A 23491-nucleotide genomic window follows, 5' to 3' on the forward strand; every position below is an offset into this window, starting at 1 on the left:
ATTTGAGATGGAATAAGGAACAGTGGGTAAATTTTTGGCCTCAGACATGTCATCTTTCATTCAAATCATTTGCATGTTGCAGAGACAAAACTGATGTCAGTTGATGGCAGTAAAGATAGGAATGGACGGGGACAATCTCATGATGAAACGAGCAGGTTTTTGGTGGTGGTGAAGGGGAAAGCCGGGCTTGAGCAGATGGGCTGAGAACAGTCAGCCGGCGTGGGGGAGTCACACCACTGAGACCCACTCGACCCCATTTCTCCTCCTCCAGCAGGTCACGCATTATAGATCTCACACTTCAAGCTTGATCCACGATGAGAAATGCAAACCAGAAAGTGTAGTCCATGACAGCAAATGTCATTTGCTCGTGCTCTTTATAAGCTCAGGCAGCTCCTCTCCCTAGGTGCTTTTTTTTTTTTAAATGGGTGCAAAATCTTGAAAATTGCTGGTTTCTTTCACTTCTATTTGTGCTGTTAATACCTATGTCTTAATTTACTGAAAGGGTTAACTGAACACCTTTTAAACACTTCATCAAACTGACAATTATTTTTATTTACCCCAAAGAAAGGTGATCTTTATGGTAATGGTTAAGATATACCTCAAATTCAGAACTCTGAGAAACAATTTGACAAATATGAAATGGTACACATTAGCTTCTTTATTGAAGAGGCAGCTCAGATTCATATTATATATGCGAAAGTGTGGAATGACAAAATAGGTAATGACCCTTTAACCCTTTCCTTAAAATATACATCATGGTAAGCTTTAAGGACAGAGTGCAGGAAATCTTAGTAGATGTCATTAAAACTACTGTAAATATTTCCTACACCAAATTATGCAAAATCTACCATTTAATTCCTGTTATGTAGTATATTCACATACATTTAGAAAAATATCTTGAAAGAGTGAACTAGCCATTTGATTTTTTAAAAAACTTTTTATCAAAGTGTAATATACATGCAGAAAAATACACATATCTTAAGTACAGACTTCAGAACAGACATTCAGCACCCAGATTTAGAAACAATTATCAGCACCAGATAAACACCCTGGCCAAGGCTGTGGATTTCTAACTGCATAGACAAGTTTTGCCTGTCTTCATACTTAGTATCATGTAGTATACTTCATACATAGTATCATGTAATATACTTGCATGTCTGGATTTCTTTATTCAGCATTGTGAAATTTGGCAACATTGCTCTGTGGACTTAAAAGTCCATTCATTCTCAATGTTCTACAGTATTTTACTGTGAAAATATACCACTTTATTCTTTTTATTACATGTCTTAAGATGATTCTGGGTTTTTCGTTTCATAAAATGCATATTTAAGCACATGTCCTTCGTGGATATATACATGTGTCTGCCTGGTTTGGGTAAGGGTTACACCCATGTTTAGCTGTTAAGTGCCAACTTTCCAAAATGGGTTTTGTCAGATGGCAATTTTGCTAGTACAGAATTCCTGTTGCTTACATCCTTACTAAACCTCATGCTTTCCCATGCCTTCCATTTTAACCATCTCAGAGGGTAGGTAGTAATAATAGTATTTAAAATTTCCACTTCCCTGATTAAAAAAAAAAAAAAAGCTAAAATTTTTTTCATGTTTACTGGCCATCTGGATGTCGTCTTTGTGAAGCAGACAACCAGATCTTTAGCCCACGTTCCCCTTCGTTGACTGTAGGTGTTCCTTTATATTCCAGATAAAACACCAGAAAGCAACGGGCTGCAGGCAAAATCCTGACTGTCCATGTGCTTGTGAATAAAACTTATTGGAAAACAGTTATGCACATTTATTTATGAAGTGTATTTGGCTAATTTTATAACAGCAAAGTCAGGCAGTTGTGGCAAAGCCCAAAACATTTGCTATCTGGTTCCTTATTTTTAAAAAAGTACCAATGCTTTTTCTAATCAATTGTCACACATATGAAGCACATCTGTATCTTGTACCTGTTAGCTTCCTACTCACCTTCTTAATGGTGTCTAATAAAAAGTTTTAAAGTTAATATATCCAAATTAACAGACTTTTATGGCTGAATGTTTTCGGATCTTAAGAAAACTTTGCTTGAACTAAGGTTTTAAGTTTCTAAGGTTTTCTTCATAAAATGTACATTTCATATTTAGATCTACAATCCATCCAAAATTGATTTCTCACTGTTAAAATTACATAATTCGATGGAAAAAAATTTACAGGAAAAATACCCTTCTCCCCACTGCACGTCACCACCACTTCTGCACAATTGTGTATGCAGAGTCTATTTCTAGAATCCCTATATTCTGTTCTGTTGGTCAGTGTTTTCCTTGTGCCAGTATCACACCATGATAATTTTATGGCTTTATAGCAGGTATTGGTACAAGGGAATAAAAATTCCCCAGCTCTATTTTCCAAGACAGCCTTGACTGTTATTGGCCCTTTATTCATATACTTTCAAATTAGCTCGTTAATTTCCACTAAAGAACTTTCTAGGATTTTAAATTGCACTGAATATGAGTTAATTTAGGGAAAACTGACATTGTTCTGAAATCTGAAAACAATATAAATCCCTCTCGCTGTGCTGTTCTTCTTCCTGGATAAAGTTCTTGAAAATGTTAAATTTTCCCTTAGGCACTTGAGGATTTTTGTAAGTGGTATTGCTTTTAAATTTTTCATTTTGTTTGCTGGTATAGTAAAAGAGATTTTTTGCAAAATGACCTCAGGTTCAGGGACCTTGCTCTTTTTTTCTTTTCTTTTTTTTTTTCTTTTGGCAGAGATGGGGATCAAACCCAGGGCTTCATGCATGCTAGACTTGTACTCTGCCACTGAGCTACTTCCCCAGTCAATTTACTCATTAATTCTAATTATCTGTATATTTCTCGGAATATTTATGTGCAAAATCCCATCATCTGCAGAGGTTTTACTTTCTTTCCAATCCTTATGCCTTTTCTGTACTTGCCTCCCTTTCCTGGCTAGGTTATCCTACATATTATTGAGTAAAAATTGGTGATAATGAATATCCTAATTTATTTTTTCATCTATTTCATTTTTTTCATTAAGTATGCTGTTGTAGTTTAAGTTATTCTTTATCCAATTAAGACAGTTCAACTGTATTCAGCTGAGATCATAATGGATATTAATTTCACCACATTAATTTTCTACATACCAGATCACTTTTCTTCATGTGATCATTGGTTTCTTTCTTTTTTTTTTTTTTTTGGGGTGGTGCTGGGGATGGAACCCAGGGCCCTGTGCTTGCCTAGCTAGATCTAATGAGCTAGATCTCCACTTTTGAATATTTAGCCACCTTGCATTCTTGGAGTATGACACTGCTATCTTATTCCTTTTCCAGAATAAATCCATCTTCATTTTATTTGTTCAGGTTTTGGTCATGTGATCACTATTAAAAAGTTACAGTAATCCTTCCATACCTGAGATTTTGCTTTTATGGTCTGTTATTTGGGATTGACTACAGTTCAAAAACATTAAATGAAAAATTTCAGAAATAATTCCTAAGCTTTGAGCAGCGTAACATTCTGAGTGATTAAACCTTGCTCGCTCATGCCTGGGAAGTGAATCATTGCTTTGTCCAGTGATCCACACTGCAAATGCTACCTGCAGTCAGCATAGTCATCACATAGGCTGTAGCAGTATCACAGCACCTATAAGGTTTGGTAGTATCCATGGTCTCAGGCATCCATTCAGGGTTTTGGAACATGTCCCCCACTACTGTACTGGCAATCAGCATGGAATTGTCACTATTGGCTAAGAATAATCAGGATTTACTGTCTGTGCCATATGAAACAATGGTGGGCAGTCAAACTCTTCTAGCAAGAAATGAGGAAAGACCATTAAGTCAACAAACCAAAAAATGTCAAATAGAAACTTATTTGTTCTGAAATACTGGGAATGACTCAAAACACAAAATGTCACCTCACCATATTTGAATGAGATAAAAATGTGGACAAAATTTCTGAATTACATAATACTGGCACTCAACACACTCAAATTTGTGGATTAGGAAACAAGAGTGGTATGAGGGAGCTGGGATACTTTGTATATATGAACAGAGTAATTTCTCTCTCACTGAAACTCAATTCCAAATTATATATGCATAGTTTATCAAAAGTGTTTTTAATTTTTTTTTGCTCATGTACAGTTGAAAACTTTACAAAAACCACTCTCCCCTCTACTGATGAGGCAGGCATCCACTAAAATTCCACTTGTAAATTCCACTAAGAATAGAAAATTATGTACTTCATTATTTTATACCTATCAAATATTATCTCACTCACAATATGTCCTATTTGTACATTTTGCCTTCTAATACTCAAGAAATACTGACTTTTCATAAAAATTATTCAAATCCAAACTTGCATAGAACTATCATTAGACTGCATTTTAAAACATGATAAGAAATGCCATACATTTATCTAATGCTACTGTTCTCATGATTGACTAACTCCTGATGATTTTTAAACTTCATTTTATCCAATGAAGATCTATTCAGAGCTGAGAGCTTCTGGTATCTTTCCTATAAACACCTGTTTCTACCTTAGAAATATGGCTTTTAGCATTACAACTTCCAAGATAATGTTTTACACATTCATCACATTGACATATTTCTCCTTAGTATGACTCCCTGATATGTAAATACACTTTAAATCCAAAATAAATATTAAATATTTGTAAAATTCTGCCTCTGTATAAATTATCTGGTGTTCCATGAGCTGTATGGTCTTGCTGAAGTATCTGCTTCTTGTTGCACTTTTAGGGATTCTTCTCTGAAAATACAGATTAAAGTGGATCTAGCAACTCAGTGCATTTCCCCATTCAGGAACATGAACACTCAGATGAACAATATTGGGTTTCCCATATTTGTTTTTCTAAAAATTGAGATTTTACTTTAGAGGTTTTCCACATCAAGTACATTCATATTCCCTCTTTTATGAATTCTCTGATGGCTATTGAAGGCTGATCTGTGGTGGAATTTTTTCCCACATTCATTACATTCATAAGGTTTCTCTCCTGAATGAGTTCTGTAATGTACAGTGAGGTACGACTTCTGAGAAAAGACTTTCCCACACTCATTACATTCATAGGGTTTCTCTCCTGAATGGCTTCTATAGTGTACAGTGAGGTTTGACATCCGAGAGAAGACTTTCCCACATTTACTACATTCATAGGGTTTCTCTCCTGAATGAATCCGATGGTGAATAGTCAGATATGACTTTTGAGAGAAGAATTTTCCACATTCATAACATTCATAGGGCTTCTCGCCTGTGTGTACTCTTTGATGTCTAAAGAGGGAGGAGTTATGGGAGAAGGTTTTCCCACATTCGTTGCATCCAAAGGGTTTCTCTTCTGCATGACCTCTGTAATGAATGGTATAGTATGACAAATCAGAGAATGATTTTCCACATATATTACATTCGTAGGTTTTCTCCCCTTCTGGAGTGCCTGGAGCTCACCGAAGGCTGAATTTCAAGGAAGGTTTTCCCACATTCATTACATTCATAGGGTTTCTCTTCTAAATGGGTTGTATGACGATCAGTGAGATATGGCAACTGAGAGAATTTTCCACATTCACTACACTCATGGAGTTTCTCTTCTGTGTGTACTTTCCGATGCCTAATGAAGGCTGAATTTAAATTGAAAGTTTTGCCACATTCGGTACACTCATAAGGTTTCTCTTCTAAATGACTCCTATAATGTATAGTGAGGTATGACACCCGAGAAAAGAACTTCCCACATTCACTACACTGATAGGGTTTCTCTCCTGTGTGTGTTCTCTGATGCGTAATGAGAGTGGACTTTCGGTAGTAGGATTTCCCACACTCATTACATTTATAAAGTTTCTCTCCTGTGTGCGTTCTCTGATGGTCACTGAGGGCTGACTTGCGGGAAAAGGACTTCCCCGCATTCGTTACATGGATACGGTCTCTCTCCTGAATGGTTTCTCTGGTGTAGGGTGAGATGCGTTTTTTGACAGAAGGTTTTCCCACACTCATTACATTCATAGGGCTTCTCTCCTGAATGGGTTCTCAGATGCTGTGTGAGATGTAACTTCTGACAGAAGGTTTTCCCACATTCAGTACACTTATAGGGCTTCTCCTCTAAGTGTGATCTCCTATGTACAGTGAGGGTTCCCTTTTGACTAAAGGACTTCCCACACACATTACATTCATAGGGCTTCTCTCCTGTATGAGCCCTCTGATGAATGATGAATTTAGACTTTTTACAGAAAGACTTTCCACATTCTGTGCATTCAAAGGGCTTCATTTCCATCTGTGACCTCTGATAGGCATTAAAATTTGACATCTGGATGAAATCTGGTCCAGAATCGTCCCATTCATAGGGCTTCTCCCCCATATAAGCTCTCTCGTGAGCAATAAAAACAGCTTCATTGTCTAAGGCTTCCATGCACTCGTCGTATTCAAAGGATTTCTGCAGAATGCTTTCTTCACTTTGAGAACAGGTATCCCCATTGTGATTGAACTCATAGGACTTCTCTCCATGACAAGCTTTTCCACACTCATTACACTCATCAGGTTTCTTTCTGGCATAACTTCCATCACTACTAATTAATTGTGAAACAGATTCTAAATTCTTCCCACAGGAAACACAACTGTGAGCATTTATGCCTGAAAGAACACAGTGTGTATCCACATAAGTTTCATCAAAAGCATCTCCTCTATCATCCATCAGAGTTTGGCTGTTCATGTCACCAGCTTGCCTTGAATGTTGATCTTCATTTTCTTGGATTCTCTCTACCATGTCATCAACTTTCCAAACTTCTGAAAAGGAATAAGATTAAACAAGTCATGTGAATCTGAACACATAACTAACAGAATGGGAATGGTATTTAAGTGTCTTATTTGTAGGGCTGATTCTGGCTTTAGGGTCAATCTCCACAAATAAGAATAAATGAGTGTATAGGTCTCTTTTTCTTTGATTTGTGACAGAATACACACATACACAGGGTGGGGTGGAAGGAAATGAGGAAGGAATGGGACAGGATGGAACTCAGTGCATTTAAAAATAAGAGGAGTTAATTCACATTGAATACTAGTACTTTATTACTATGTAAGTATAGTGTTTAAAACTTCAGTAGTAAAGATGAAACAAATTCAAGACCTGAGAAGTGAGAACAAAGTCACTGAAAAAGTGCTGGATTCAGGCAGAAATGGAAGGACTTAGAGCAAAGGAGGTCAAGAACTATTACTGGGTGAATATGCAAAGAATACATTCAAGTTTGGATTACGTTTAGAAGAAATAGATTATAATTTATATTAAATTGCAAGCTGTCACTTCATACCAATACTACTACTCATCTAGACCCTTCCCAAACCTTTGCCTTTCTACACTGCATATAAATCCAAACACACACTCTAAAAGCTCCAGTTTCCTCATGTTTGGAGATAGTCCCATAACCAGGGATTAGAATAGTCTATGACACAAAACAAATGCTCATTAAGTTTAACCATTAACATTCTTTGAATTTGCTGGCATAAACTCCCCAAGCCAGTCATGTCCCTACCATAATACTTCTTTAAATATCAAATTCCAAAGTTGCCCCTATGACCATTTTAAAAAGCTGGATACTCTATTTACTGACCTGAATGACTTTGACAGGGGAAGTCATCATCATCTTCTATTGTCCATGGCTCTTCTCCCTGCTCCAACTTAATGATCACATTTGGTTTGGTTACATCATACCCTGTTAACAAGAAATGAAGAAGGACTCAGACTAGAAATGGAGAAGCACTCAGACTGGCTGGCTGTCCTCAGAATCTATGACACTGAGGATGGCACTGCCCCACAGGCTGCATAACAAAGCGCCCCATCTTTTTACCTTAAAAAATTAGAACCTCTCAATGGAGAGATACAAATATTCAACCTATGCCCAAGAGGAAATAAAAGGTCTTATCACTTGCTCCTTTACAAAGGCAAAATCCTTAAACTTCAAGTGTTGAGAATGCAAGCTGTCCTCACCCACAGAAACAAGGTTGCTGTAGTTCTCCAGCATCACATCCCTGTACGTCATCTTCTCTTCAGGGTCCAGCTGCTGCCACTCCTCTTGAGTGAAGTCCACAGCCACATCCCTGAATGACACTGGCCCCTGCAGTGGTACCACAATCAGAACTGGGTGATGTGAACAGAGACAAGATCTTCCCAAGCTCACTGGTAAAGTTAACTACAAACACTGTACACCTTATTTTATATTTTGGACTGTGGAAGAAACACAAACTTATTGGAAACATATTGCCTTTGAGTTCTTTAATATGTAAGAAACAAAAAAGCAAAATTAAAAACGAAGAAACAACTGAGTTCCCATTTTACCACTGAACTGAGTTTCTGACACCATTCCTACTCTCAAAAAGCTGACGGCTTGATGATACACATGTAAACAAACATGCATTTTACTCCTTCTCACTTCCTTCAGTTCCTTTGCTGGCTGGTCCTTTCCTTCTCCTGGACCCCTTCATGGTGTAGCAACCAAGACTGGGGCCCTGTCTCTTTCCTTCCCATCACTGTTCTGGTGCTGTCACCCAGTTCCACATCTTTGATCTTCTGCCTCTTTCATCCACACAGCCAGTTACTTTTGGCCGTCTGCAAAATGAAGTTTTTTTTACCTCTTTCATCTTACCTCAAACATCTCATTCTTGCAGTAATGTGTGCTTTTTGTTTGAATGAATAACCAAAGGTATTATAGAGTGGTGCATGCAAGGTGAAGAGTGGTTTAACAAAAGGAAACCAAACTATTTTAAGTTTATACTCCCAGATTATGCTTCACAGATTTGGTTAATTTGAAGTCCCTAGGTATGAACCATGTATTTATTCTATACAACTGAGGTTAAAAGATGATGATGAAGTCCTAAACACCAATGGCAAAAACTGAAGCAGCATCAATGTTTAAGAGGTTGGTACAGAACAGGTCAAAAGACACCAAGAAGGTGCTTTCCTAAGGACAGATTGTTGAGACAATAAGGGTCAAATGTCATTCAAGAGGGTAAAGTGAATGTACACAATGACTTTCTTGCCTCAAAAAGAAACAAAAAAGTCTAGATCAAACAGAAAAATAGATTCCATTCTCCTAAGAGCACTGGAACACAGAGGCTAGGAAATCAGGAATTTCTCTGAGGGCATCATTGAGGTCCAAAGAAAAGTAAAAGACAAAAAAAGAAAAAAAAAAAGAACCTGGAGTCATGAGATACACAACTTTATACAGGGGCTAACAGGCTGCAGCCAAAGCAAACAGCAGGTTTTCCAGTAGAGCCCTTGAGGATCTCCAAGTCCATGGCAAGGCCTAGGGCTCCTGTGGGTAGCACAGTGATTGGCTGACAGAGAAATGTTCCTGAGTAGCTCACATGGTGATCTGATTTCTGGATACAGAACAGCTAGATGAATGGTGGATCTGGTAAGAACCCTATGGATATGGCAGTGCAACCAGAGACATGGCAGAGCACATCATACCAGACCTCCATCACTAGGACAACCATATATGCACTATCCATAGAGGAAACTTCTGTCTGGGACAAATGATAAACCATGTGGGACACCTGGAATATAGGTGCAATCCAAGACTGTCTCAGGAAAATCAGTACATATATGTTCAACTCTATCTACATTGGACAAGTATTCTTTTCCCTAAAGGCAGACTCCTAAAAAAGTATTCCCAAAGCAACAAAGCTCAAAGTTCTTAAAGAAATTTGAGCAAATTAACTGTATTAATTCACCACCTTGACAAAATGGAAAGATGCCCAACTATGTATCCCTCCCTATTTACTTCAATACTCTGCAGCCATCCTCTCCATAGGGGAAGAAGGAACCAAATAGTGTGATTATTTGAGGACATGAATGCTAGCTATTAATAATTATTCTCTTAATAATCAGAAAATCAAGAATCATCAGTTGAGGAAAACAGGGTGAATAAAAGATAAGCATCACGATGAACAACCCAACATTGACAAAACCAAATTCATAAAGGAACTTAGATTCTGTATACTGGTTCACATTTTTAAATGATTTAAGCAGGATACTGCTTGCATAAAATAAGAATATCCTGCTAAGAAATATTGGAGAATACTTAAAGAGTATAAAGACTGGATTGCTGAACTGCAACTTGATTAACAAATGGGACATAAAATATATAACTTAGGAAATCTGTCAGAAAATAGAAATGGAAGTGATGAAAGCAAATTTAGGACACAAAAGTCAGATCCAACAGGCTCAACATTTTCATAGAGAACACAGAGGATGAACAAAAAGAAATAACTAAAGACAGAACTGAAAACACCACACAGGCTGTGGAAACACACAAGCCTTCTCATCTAAAGGGCTGAAGAATACTGGGGAAGAAAATATAGAGATCTAGAAATTTCCTGATAAAGTATCTTAAATTGAGGGTTGAGGATGCAGCTCAGTGGAAGAGCATTTGCTCTGCATAGGCAAAGTCCTGGGTTTAATCACTGGTGCTTCCAAAACAAAACAAAAAACTAAAGTTTAAAAGTCCTAAAAGCCGGGTGTGGTGGCATACTCGTAATCCTAGTGACTTAGAAGGTTGAGGCAAGAGGACTGCAAGTTCAAGGCCAGCCTCAGCAACTTAGTGAGACCCTATCTCAAAATAAAACACAAGAAGGGCTGGGGATGTAGCTCAGTGGTAAAGCATCCTGGGTTCAACCCCTAGTACCAAAAAATTCCTAAAATGTTAGCAGGGAAAAAAAAAAGCAATTTATCCTGGTAACTGACATTCTACTTCTCATCTGATAGAATACAATGGAGAACTGCCCACAAATTTAAAAGAGAAATATAAGAGTCAGAACTTATAACTGTATAGCAAGCCGAAATATTATTTAAGCCTATGGCACTTTAAAGATACTTTCAGAAAAGCAAGATAATTTATTACCTAGGAAAACAGTTTCTTTAAAACACTCAAACCTTAGTGAAACATCAGCAAGCAAGGGTTTTCAGTGTTTCTGTAAGAAGCAGATCTTCAGACTTAAAACATAAAAAGGCAAGTACTCAGTGAACATGTTACATTCTATTATAAAAGATGCATCAACCCCAGGTGGACACCCATCAGTGCAGTCACAACTGTGCAGGACCCCAGACTGACCACCTGAGACAGCAAAGGTAGAGCTGCTACTTCAAACAGAAATCCAAGTTGGATCAGGCAAGAAATGAGCTGACAAAGTCCCTCATAGAAAGTAGACTCTTGTGGAATAAGTTAGTCCAGAAGGCAGTGATGCTGTGGGGTTTACAATAGATAGCAATAGATAACTTAAAATTATACACCAATATAACTTATGTAAATATAGCTAAAATAAAATGCTAATGAACAAAATCCAATATGAGATTTTAAAAATATTATAATTGCCAAATAGAACTTATTTTAAAAATATAGGTTTGTTTAGTATATGAAAAACCACGAATATGGATTGTAATACAACTAAGAAAACTTTTATATTTCCTGAAAAAGTCTGAAAATACTTAAAATGCACACCTGATTTTAAAACTCAAGGAATAGAAATCAATGGATACTTCATTAAAATCAATATGTACACACATAAATCAAGACACAAGCATACTTTTACACCTTAATATACATGGTACATGTGATATATACATCCCTGTGACATATATATGTACATACACACACAAACACATAATATATATCAAACACAAGCACATGTATATACTACTAAGTTCACGTACAAATACACATACACATTTATGCCTCAGTGTTAATGGGGAAACACTACACACACTCCCAATAAAACCAGCAACAAGGTAAAATGCTCATTATCTCCAATTAGAGAAGAGAAAATAATTAGAGGAATACAACTGATTAAAACAAAAACTAATTCTATTTGCAGATGACATGAAAACTCAGGGAATCACTGATGAAAACTTAAAAACACTCCTGAAAGACAGGGAAGTAGACATGAACAAATAGAATGTTCCTTGCTTTTGTGTAAGTAAATTTAATAATACAAAATTCCAGTTACCCAAACTTACTTTATATATATGTGATCCCAAAAAATACCAAAAAGTCTCTTCTTGAAACTAGACAAGCAGATACTAAAGTTCATATGATGAAGAAAAAACCTGAGAACAGCTATGAAAATATTTTAAAAAGTTACGCAGTGAACCTAGTGCTACCGGATTTCCGAGTTTAAAACAATGCCTCTATGATTAAAATAGTTTGATAAGGCTGGGTGCAGCTCAGTGGTATGGTATGTGCTCAACATGTGTGAGGTCCTAGGTTCAATTGCCAGCACCAGAAGTATGGTACTGGTATATGACAGACCAGTAAAAAAGAAAAGAAAAATTTAGAGATAGACTTTTATAGTTACATGAAAATGGAGACATCTCAAATCACAGTAGAACTGAGTTTTAATAAGTGACGCTATGGCTTGGGTAAGGCCTGTGTCTTCCAAAAGTTCATTATGATAATAATCTTGGTCCCCAGAGCGGCAATTGGAAGGTAGTAGGACATTTTTTCTTTTTTAAAGTCTCAAGAGACATTTATTTATTTGCTTTATTTGGTTTTATTTCTGAATATGGAAAAGACAAGCATGTTGAAATGTCAGTGGAAGAATTCAATTGAAGAGAGATTGAAATATTTTGGAATGAGAAGGATAAACTGATAGTATAATATTATTAAAATAGTGGGAGAATAGCGTACACCTAAAATGGTAGGGGAGGTCGAAATCAGGATGCAGAATGGTAGTAGAACTTTTGGGAGGAGGAACCTAATGAGTCCTTAGATCACTGGTGATCTTAGATCACAGCCAGTCTCTCACATTTCCCATTTGGTGGCATAAACTATTACACACATGCACCTGTACCATGATGTGATGTAGCCAAGAACCGAGATAATGCCCGCATCATGTCCTGAGCCTTCAAAACTCTTAGCTAAATAATAAATAAGCCTTTTCTCTTTATAAGTTGGTTACCTCCAGTATTTCTAAGGTTGACAATACAAATGATGAAAGACAAGTGATAACCATTTGGATGTGGATTAAACTGCACTCACACCTTACAACAACTGGGTCAGTGATCTGAATGTAAAAAAAAATCACAACACACAGAAAAATTCAGGTGAATTTACCAATAGGAGATAAATGCAAGTATCCTACTATAAGTTTCTTATACTCTTAAGTAAAATGTTTTTCTTTAAGATAAATTATGATAAATTAAAGTTGCACATCATAAATCCTAAAGCACTTACTAAAGTAACAAAACAGTGTTATAGTTAACATGCAACAAAAGAAATAAAATGGGACCATAAAATATAATCAAGGGGCTGGGAGTGTAGCTCAGTGGCATACCACTTGCCTAGTACACATAAGACCTGGGGTTCAACCCCTAGCAATGCAAACAAAACAAAACCTCAGTCAAAAGGAAGATTAAGAAGAAAAAGAAAACAATACAGGATAAATAGAAAACAGACGACTTAACCAGATATAGCAATAATCATATTACATGTAAATGGTCTAAATGCCACCAATTAAGAATCAGAATTGTCAAACTAGATAAAAAAGGCCCAACTCTATGTTACCTATAAGAAATGCACTTTAAATATAGAGACAAACAGGTTAAAAGCAAAACAATAGAATTAGATATACCATGCCAACATTACTCTAAAGAAAGCCAGAGTGGCTTCATAAGTAACTATGTACATTTCACAGCACAGAACATTGCCAGAGGTAAGGAAGGCCATTCTACAATATCGAAGTGGTTAATTAATCAAGAACAAAAAAGCTTGAAGGTTTAAATACCTAATAAGATACATGAAGCTAAAAGAAACAGAACTGCAAAGAGATAGACAAAACCAATCAAACACAGTAGGCCAAAAATGCGGAGAAGGCAGAAAATCAGTAAGGACACTGTTCACCTCACAATGCTGGGTCCAATCTTCTACCAGAAAATAAATACTGCTACAGTGAAAATTTCTGGGAAATGGGAAAACTGAAAAGTGAACTGTCCATTAAATAAAAAATCACTAACAGTAAGTTTCCTAAATTCAACAACTGTGTTCAGATTTGGATCTGAAATATTCCTCAGTTTCATGTGTTTAGAGATGTGGCTTTTGGGAGTCAACTGCATCCAAGGATTCTGACCTAATCAGTGGATTAATCCATTGCTGGCTTAAAGGACTACTGGGATGTGGGACCTAGCTGGAGAAAGCAGGTCATTGGGGGAACACCCTAGGGGCTTATCCTTCTCTCCAGCCCCTCCTCCTGACTCTCTTCTGCTTTCTGGCTGCCATAAGCTGACAGCTTTCCTCTACCATCCTGCCATGACCAACTTGGTTTGTCCCATTTCAGACCCAGACCAATGGAGCCAGCCCACCATGGGCCTCTATAACTGTGAGCCAAAATAAATCTTTCCTCCTATAAGTTCTTTTCCTCAGATACTTGTCACAGCAATGAAAGGTTGACCAATGCACTGTACGATTAATAAATAAGAGAATATCCTTGATACTACAAGGCAAAATTTGAAGCATTACAAGGTGATAATACCCAGACTCAAAAGGTACAGGGAAAAACACACACACACACACACACACACACACACACACACATATACACACATGTGTATGTATATACATATAGATAAAAGATAAAGCAAATGTGGGGAAAACATTAAGAATTAGAGTATCCAGGCAAAAGTAATATGAGGTTTCTTTGAGAATTCTTTGCAATTTTTCTATAAATCTGAAATTACTTCAAAATCAAATACTGAATAAAAGCAAATGCTATCAAATATTTGAGGTATTTCCAAAGAACTCAGAAACCAATTTAAAGGGATTCCCCCTGGTCAAAAATGAAACCACTTAAATATCAAAATGAACCCCAACTTTGAAATGTACTGAGCTACTTGAAAATTTAAAAATGCACATGGGTTTTTGATAACAAAATGAACAAGCATGCTGCTCAGGAGCCTACCCAATATTTTGGAAACTGTTTTTCCAGTATCAACCATTTAACTGAAATAGAGAAACGTTTACTTTCAGAAACTATTCTAGTTGGTAAATGAAGAAATGGTACGATTATGGATTACCATCCTGCCTCTCCTAGCGAATTATTGGATTACGACAATAAACCTCAATCAGTAGATACTAATCTTAAAAAAAAGCTAGGACAAGATGTGCCTCTAGAAAGACACAAATGCTGTGTACAACCAACTTGACAAAAAACTAAACATAAACCTCACTGAACTTCCAGATCAAACCAACACTTTTTTGTGGCACACAAAGAATTAAAAAATGTTAAAGGTAAAATGATACTGACACATTCCAAACTGAGAAACTGAGGGCAAACAAGCCACATTCTTAGAAAAATAAACAGCAAACAATAACACAAGAAACGTTACTACAACTACTACTGAAAGATTTAAAAGACTTAACAACCAGTATGGGCTCTACCTGAATTCTGAAAGAAAAGAACAAACCAAAAAAATGGTTGAGAAACTAAAATTTTTAACCTTCCATATTACATATTAAAAAGGAACAGCATTGTAGGTAGTCTTCAACTCCTGTTAAAATGACTGCTTATAATTTAAGTACAAAAATACTTACAGATGACTTTTTTTTTAAGCCAAAAGAAGGGAGACACCATGAAAAAAGTATCAATTTGGAAGTAACAAATGTTAAAGCAGATTAAGAGTCACAATAGGTAAGAACTGAAAAAGGCTGCTAGATTTAACCATAATTAAATCACTGGCATTCCTTACTCACAGATTGAGGAAAGTGGTAAGAGTGTAATCAAAACACCAAGAAGTGAAATGTGAACAGCAAATGAGAAAATCTTTACAAGAGAATACTTTTTTATATTGTTTGCTATGCAACCCCAATGGACAGACAGAAATATTTCAAGGATGATCAGCTCATTCCCTCGTGATGTAGATTTCATCTGTGGATTAAGGAGTAAAAACAGAAATTTATCTACTTGGCTCCCAACACTTAGGTCCCTGGGAAGTTATATGAACCAAGTTCTCCTTAGGCAGCTGGCCCTCCGCTAACACAGCCAACAAGGATAAGTTATACATTGCAGTGATTTGATAGTTGTTATTAGGAAAGCTATCCACAATTTTAACTTTAGTGATGAAATTTTTTTCTGGGTCCTAGGAGATCTTTAAAATCCACAAGTAACAAAAATGGTTTCTTATAATTGATGCAAATGGTGCGATGGATATTCCCCTCCATGGCTGTCAAGAACACCAGAGCAGGGCTGGGGAGATAGCTCAGTTGGTAGAGTGCTTGCCTTGCCCTGGGTTCGATCCCCAGTACAGCAAAAAAAAAAAAAAAAAAAAAAAAAAAAAGAACACCAGAGCCATATTTGCAACTTAACTTCATTAATCCTTAAGTATCACATTACTTACACATAAGTCCCTGATGGAAAATTCTCAGTGCTAGTCTGCCACTCTGTATTTTTCACAATGTCTTTTATTGATATCTACATTTCCATTTTAAAGTACAAACCCTTATAAACCTAAGATGTATTACAAAGGAAAGTAACAAAAATATACACAGACAGAAAAACTCACCTGCAATTTGTTCATTTTCCGCTGCTCTTGGAAAAGTGTAAAGTGTAGAAACTGTTGATGGTGGACCTAGGGAATGAGAAGCAGGTCACTGAAGACAGCAGTTATCTGGCCTGCACAGGTAGGAATCACCACAAGAACCTCCAACAAAAGCTCAATGAAATCAGACCCCCTGAACTCTCAGAGGAGGCAAAATGTGTGACAGGGAGGAAGCATATACTTTTAGAATTCCAAAGTGATCACTGGAATGATCTAAGTTTTAGATTCTCAATGGTGAACATAAACATTGGCTCCTGTCAGTCTGCCACAAGGTGAAAAAAGACAACACATATACCTTATTGTCTCTTTAAATTGTTTAAAATTAAAGAAGCTACAGTCATTGAAAATTTGACCTTTCTTCACAAGTGGAAGCTAGAGAAACTAAGGAATCTTTTTAAAAAGTGAGGGGACCTCATAAAGCAGAAGGGAGAACACTGGAGTAAAGGAAGAGAATCAAGGGGGAGGGAGGAGGATGGGGAGAGGGAAGGAATTGCAGAATGAAATTAACAAACTATATTATGTGCATGCATCCAGAGAGAAGACTTGTCTTGGAAAAAGAATGCAAGGGGTTTCCAGAGTGAAGGGGGAATCTGACTCAGGACCAGTGGGATTCTTGGCATACATGATGGAAAAGAATTTCAGCATGCTGTCACAGGCATAGACAGAAGTTTATTTAGTAAAGTAGATACATATTTAAGGGAGAATGGAGGCAATATCAAGAGAGTTGCCTTCGGGGTAAAGCAATGAATACACATTCAAGAGAGAATGCAGGCTATCTCCAGAGAAGAAGACAGCAACCTGTTGGTGTGGGTTGTTAATATTTATAGAGGAATGGTTGCTAGAGTCTGGACTAGAAGTGGAGGCAGGGTAGAGCTACATAATTTCAGGCTGGTTTCCCCTGCATTAGCACATTGCCCTTATTTTACAAGGACATGGGCCAATAGCATGTTGTTCAGGAGCTGCAATTATTTATGGATGCTTTCTGCATTTTGATGGTTTATGGGCACTTCCTTTGAGACTCAGTGTCTCTCCCTTCATTCCTGAATTCCTATCTCACGAGTATGCATACAACACAATGAATTCCCCTTTTTCGGTGCATCTACAAAGCACCAATTAAAAAAATAAGCAGAAGGAAGACCAATAGAGCAGGGGAAGCGAGGGAGGAGAGGGAAGAGGGTAGTACTCGGGATTGAAATGGAGCAAACTATGTTATACGCATTTACTAATAAGTCAAAGCTAACTCCACAATGATGCATGATGCACTAATTTTAAAAAAGAAAAAAGAAAAAAAGATTGAGTTCTTAAAGATAAGACTACTGTGTACAAGGCAAGGTTTTGGTTTAAATTGCCTACCTAAATATGGTTACCGCTGAACATAAGAAAACTGGTATACAGTAGACAGAACGTTGGCCTGGAAGTTTGAATACTATTAAATGCAATCGTATCAACAAACTCCATGACCTTAATCAAGTCATTCACCATGTCAGGACCAAAGACTTCCTCTACCAACTGAGGCACTAAGAGATTTTTCCTCTGCTGCATTATGATTTTACAAGGGCGAGGGGAAAATCAACAGAGCACTGGGGTGCCCATGGAGGTTTACAGACACCTTGACACTCAGAAGCGCTGAGAGGAAGAACGGGTGTAGATATAAGTCGCAGCTGAGGCCGGTGTCCGCCAAGTCCTTCCAGATCTTCCCACCGAGCGCCTAAGACGCTGTAGCCCGCCTGGGCTCCAAACTGAACATCATCTCTTCTCGAAACCACTGTCTCTCCTTGAAACCACTGAACTCTCCCCTGCCTCAGGCGCCAATGCACTACCGAGTAGTGGCTGCACCCAAGTCCCGCTCACGCGGCGAGCAAACTCACGACTGCCTCTTCTAGGGTTGCGCAGTTTCGGTCCCACGACTCCCGAAGGCAAAAGAGAACGGGCGATTCCCGCTGGCCGCCGCTACGCCCAGGCCACCGCGCTCCACCTCGCCAGGCCCTTCGGTTTCTGAAGAGCGGAGCAGGGCCTACAGCATAAGTTGAGGCTGCGCCTCTCTGCGGGGTCCAGATCCGCCCCCTCTGGACTCACCGTCCCGCGAGCGCCGGCCTGGCTGCCAAGGAAGCCACCTCCGGCCCGGGTTCCGCCACCCCTTCGCCGCCGCCGCCGCTGTCCGCCCAACACTCGGGCCCTGCGCCGCGGGCTCCGCAGTCGAGCTCGAGCCTCCGCCCGGACACTAGATCGTACAGGCGCACACTCTTGGCGCCAGCCCGGCCAGCCAGCGTTTGCCCCGCAGACTCCGCTGTCCTCGCCCACCCGAGGCCCCAGCCTGGGAACGAGGGCGACGGTCACCTGGACAGACAGGAAGCCAGGCAAAGCCGTGGCGGGCGCATGCGTGAACACGCACTCAGGGCGAAGCGCGCGTGCGCAAGACGCCGCCGGAAGCCCGCAGTCAGGGCCCTCCTCTAGACTCGGACTCTAATTCCCAAAAGTCCGCGCGCCGCCGGACTTAGGGACCGGCGGAAATGTTTTGGCCTCATAACCGGGTTAAGAGGCGCTGTACTGTGAGCCCCCGCCGCATGCTCAGTTTCGCATTTGTCTCCGGTCCCTTTGGGCTTCAAGTCACCGGTGTACCGGAGTCCAGATCCTCTCCTTCCTCAGAGCCTTCGGTGGGAGCAACGTTCTGACAAACCGTAGGAGAGTGTGTCCTGCAGAAGTTTTCCTCAAAGACTAGTCTACAACAGTTGCCCAGCGATGCTTTCCAAGGAAGGGAAAGAAGACAGAAACCGTAGCTTTTCCATGTCGCTGAACAAATGTGCTCAAACTGTAAAAAGCACGCACACTGAAAGGAAACACCTGTGACTGTGTCTGTCCCAGAAGGTCACGTTTAGAGTTAGGTACAAATGTCCAGCCTCGAAAAGGAGGCCTTAAACACCACGGTGTCCCACTCTTTTTTGCTGAAATAATGCAACAGTGCTCGCTGGTGCGGGAAAAGTAAAAATAAATCTTGCCAAACCAGAAGCTCCTCTGCACAAATGCAGAAAATGAAGACAGCCTTTTAATACCGAGGAAGCGCTGAGCCAGACTGTGATGCTCATCACAGTCGAAACACTAAGGAGACCCCCGCAGGACGCCTCGCCTTTCTAATACCTGGCAGGGACGCTCCACCACACACACGGGCTCAGGATGAACTGCAGCTGGTCCTTGGCGAAAGCACTGTATGCACCGTGGAGACTCCATTCTCACGGGCTCATCCTGAGTTCATCTGGTGATCCAGGTGGTTGTCCGTGCTCTTGCCCTTTATCTCTGGCAAACTCACATCTCTATGACAAGCAGGTAGATACAACTCAGAGCGAGGTGCCTGCACTAAACTCCCAAGGTGATGGGGATATAGGGACACCGACTTCCTCGAGGTTTACATTTTAGAGAGATGACTCAGACCTAGAAACACATTCCTGGCTGGAAGGCTGGCAAGCAACTTATATCACTTTTTAAAAGATTTAGATGCAAATGAAAGGGAGACAGGAAATATTTCTATGACTTGTTGTCTAAAGGAAAAACTCCACAAAAGGGAGAAGAGAGGCGGTCTCTACCTTTTGTCAACAAGCAAAATGTAATCTTATTTTTTTATTTATTATTTTCTTTATTTACAATGCTGAGGATAGAACCCAGCACAGCCAGAACTCTACCACTGAACCACACCTCCAGCCCCATCTTAAAGAAACAAACAAACCCATAAGATGCAAATAACAATATCCAAGAATATGGTAAAAGTAAAGATGGTACTAAAAATAATAATATACTCAAATAATGAGCACAATGTATTTTAATATTAAGATGCACTTTCACGAGAATATCCAAATAATAAATCCATTTATGTAATAATTACAAACTACTCCAGAAGGGGTTTTAAAAGAAAATCACAACATAATGTAATATGACATGCTCTTAAGATAAGGCAAAAATTGAATCCCACATACTCCAGCAGGTTTTTATTATAGAATTTCTCTATGGTGTTTTTGCTTTACTTGTTTGACCTTAGGAACTCAGAGTTGCAGGTCTTTAGGTAGGTAAGGATTGGTGCCACAGGCCACCTGGATGGGTGGGTCAAACCTTTGACCCCCACTCCAGAGCCTCCTTGAGCCAACAGAGCATGCCTGCACTCAGCACACCAATGCAGGTGTATCATGTTGTAGAAAGAGGTCCTTGTCCAGGAACTGGAATAGGGACCCACATGGGATGAGCCAGCTGGGAACCAAATGGGGCGAATGGTCAGAATGAGGAATAGGAAAGAAAACCAGGCTCTGAAATGAGGATTTCCAGATGGGTACTCTCACCTGGGAGGGAGTGGAGAGGGGCCACCTTGGAAGGAAGCTGCAGAGCAGATGAAGATGGAAACCCCAGCAACAGACACACACTTCAACTCCAGTTGTCCTTATTGCTATGTGACTCACGCAACTTTCTGAGCAGTTTCCTTGTCTAACAAAAGGAAATAATTTCTAAAAATGAAATCAAATTCCGTATTTCCCCCAGCATTTCCTCCAGACAGGGTTTAACATTGTTGCTGTAAAAGGAGAGAGATTTATAAGGACCAACTCCATGATCACAGAGCAAGCAGAGGGTGAATTTGCAGCTGAGAGACAATAAATACATACTATATCTATATTTATGTCTATACCTATACATCAGGACATACCAGCATCTTAGGCTGCCAATATTCCTTCAAGTGAATAACACACATTTTGTTTCTGCCTTTATCTGCTGATGGACATTTGTCTGGTTTCCTCTCTATGGTGAATGGTGCTGCTGTGAACATCTATGTACAGATCTTTGTTTTGAATACCTTCTTTCAGTTCTTTGAGGTGTATACACAGGAGTTGAATTGCTGGATCACATGGTGATTCTTGTTGAGTAGCCCCAAACTATTTCATTCAAATTTCCACCAGCAATGTTAAGGGAGTTTCAGTTTCTCTACACCATTTCTAAAATGTGTTATTTTCCATCTTTGAATCATAATCATTCTCACAGGTATGAAGTGGTTTCCTCATGATGGTTTTGATTTGTATCCCTGTTTGCAAAGAAGTTGTCCACTCTGGGATACAAATCAATCATTATTATTTTTTATATTAAGTATTATTAACTTTTCATATTTTCTAACAATCCATTTCCCAAACAACTTGGTAAATAGTCTCTTTTTTTAAAAAAATATTTTTAGGAGTTGTTGATGGACCTTTATTTTATTTACTTATTCATATGCAGCGCTGAGAATCAAACCCAGTGCCTCACACGTGCTAGGCAAGTGCTCTACCACTGAGTCACAACCCCGGTCTGGTAAATAGTCTCTTTTACTCAAAGACTTGAAGTCTATCTTATGATGTAACACACATCCCTATGTTTGTTATCCTTGTTCTATTAATTCACTGTCACATGTTTATGTTTGTTCAGAATTCTTAGTTTTATTTAATTTGCTACCCCAAATGATATGTCAGCATAAATCTCTGATAATTTCTCCTTTATTACTGTTAGTTTTTACATTTCAGATAATAATTTATATACTTTGCCAAATTCCCTCCAAAGGAACCCACTGATAGGATCATAATGCTGCAGTCTGTACCTGTTCAACAATGATGGTCTTTGTTCACCCGATTTCACATAGATTTGTGGATCCAAGTTTCTGAGCTTCTGTTATCAAACCTCCTAAACCTGGAATCAGAACCTTATTAGACTTGCTTTATGGAGAAAAAAAGATGAGTTGTAGTTAGGCTTAAGTAAAGATCAAACAATAGAAATTAGACTGATTATAATCTATGACTTCTGCTGAATTCCATTTTATTTCTCTTTAATCATCTGCTTTTCTTAACCATAACACTCTCACCACTTTCCAAAGAGAAACAGAAAACAGAAGTCCAACACTCCATCCATATGCTTGGTAAAGCAGGAATTGAGAGAAATGATACTTGATTTTTTAGGCTGAAAAACATTTCCACACATGGAAAAACTCATGCTGAATGAGAGAGACACCATACACACACAGTCACAGACTGGCAGCTCCAGAGCTCACCTTGCTAAGACCCAGTGGAAGTATACTATTGATGACACTTTTGTCATACAATACTGTTTTGCCTGTAATCACCTTTTAGAGCAGACGTCTTCTAGCCAATCTCAGTAAGAGAATTTGGACTGATTAAGAGATAACACCTTTAAAAATCCAACAATTTGGGGCTGGGGAGATAGCTCAGTTGGTAGAGTGCTTGCCTTGCAAGCACAAGGCCCTGGGTTTGATCCTCAGCACCGCCCCCCCAAAAAATCCAGCAATTCTCAATTTGAAAAACTTTGAGTTTCTGTATTGATTTAAAATCAGGATGAACAAGGTGCAGTGGTTTCTATCTGGCGTGTTCCCCAAAGGGCCATGTATTGAAGGCTTTTGTAGGGAAGGCCCAAGGTGGCTATAATTAGGCTCCATCACCAAGATATCCAGCCAGCTGTTTTAGTATGTAGGCAAGTTCATAAATATCTTATGTGACCCTGATTCAGCATATGTACTCAGGTCATACATATCTGCTGCATGTGCTACCTTTACATAACCTGTTGGTACTGAGCCTTCTTTGACCTGCATATAAAAAAGGCCTATGAAAAGACTTGGGCAGGGATGCTGCCACTTCTGAATAAAACATGACTACTATCCCAACTGCACCTCACATCTTCTTCCACTGCCAGAATCCCAAATCTGTTTCCTAGTGTATGAACCCCCACAGGGCCTTGCTTCCCAATCTGAGGTGCTATTGGGATGTAGTAGACACTCTAGGAGTTGAGGCCTAGCTTTAGGAGGTAGTTAAGTCTATGGATGCCTTTGAAGGGATATTTGGACCCTGGCCCATTCCTGTTCCTGGCTGCCAAAAGGTAACAAACCTCCTATGCTACCTGCCATGATGTATGTACTGGGC

The 23491-nt window shown here is 38.9% G+C and overlaps 1 protein-coding gene across 1 annotated transcript; it reads right to left on the bottom strand.

Annotated features, from left to right (window-relative positions):
- Window positions 1–2662: 2662 nt before the first annotated feature.
- Rbak (RB associated KRAB zinc finger) lies at window positions 2663–18882 on the bottom strand. The gene is given in 7 exon segments (XM_047533236.1): window positions 2663–5425; window positions 5427–5887; window positions 5889–6766; window positions 7588–7689; window positions 7965–8091; window positions 16527–16592; window positions 18639–18882. Coding segments are annotated over 6 exon segments (2133 nt in total). The 5' UTR covers window positions 16542–16592; window positions 18639–18882; the 3' UTR covers window positions 2663–4875.
- Between the last annotated feature and the right edge of the window lie 4609 nt (window positions 18883–23491).

This window comes from Sciurus carolinensis, chromosome 18, assembly GCF_902686445.1.
Source record: "Sciurus carolinensis chromosome 18, mSciCar1.2, whole genome shotgun sequence".
NCBI classification, from domain to species: domain Eukaryota; kingdom Metazoa; phylum Chordata; class Mammalia; order Rodentia; family Sciuridae; genus Sciurus; species Sciurus carolinensis.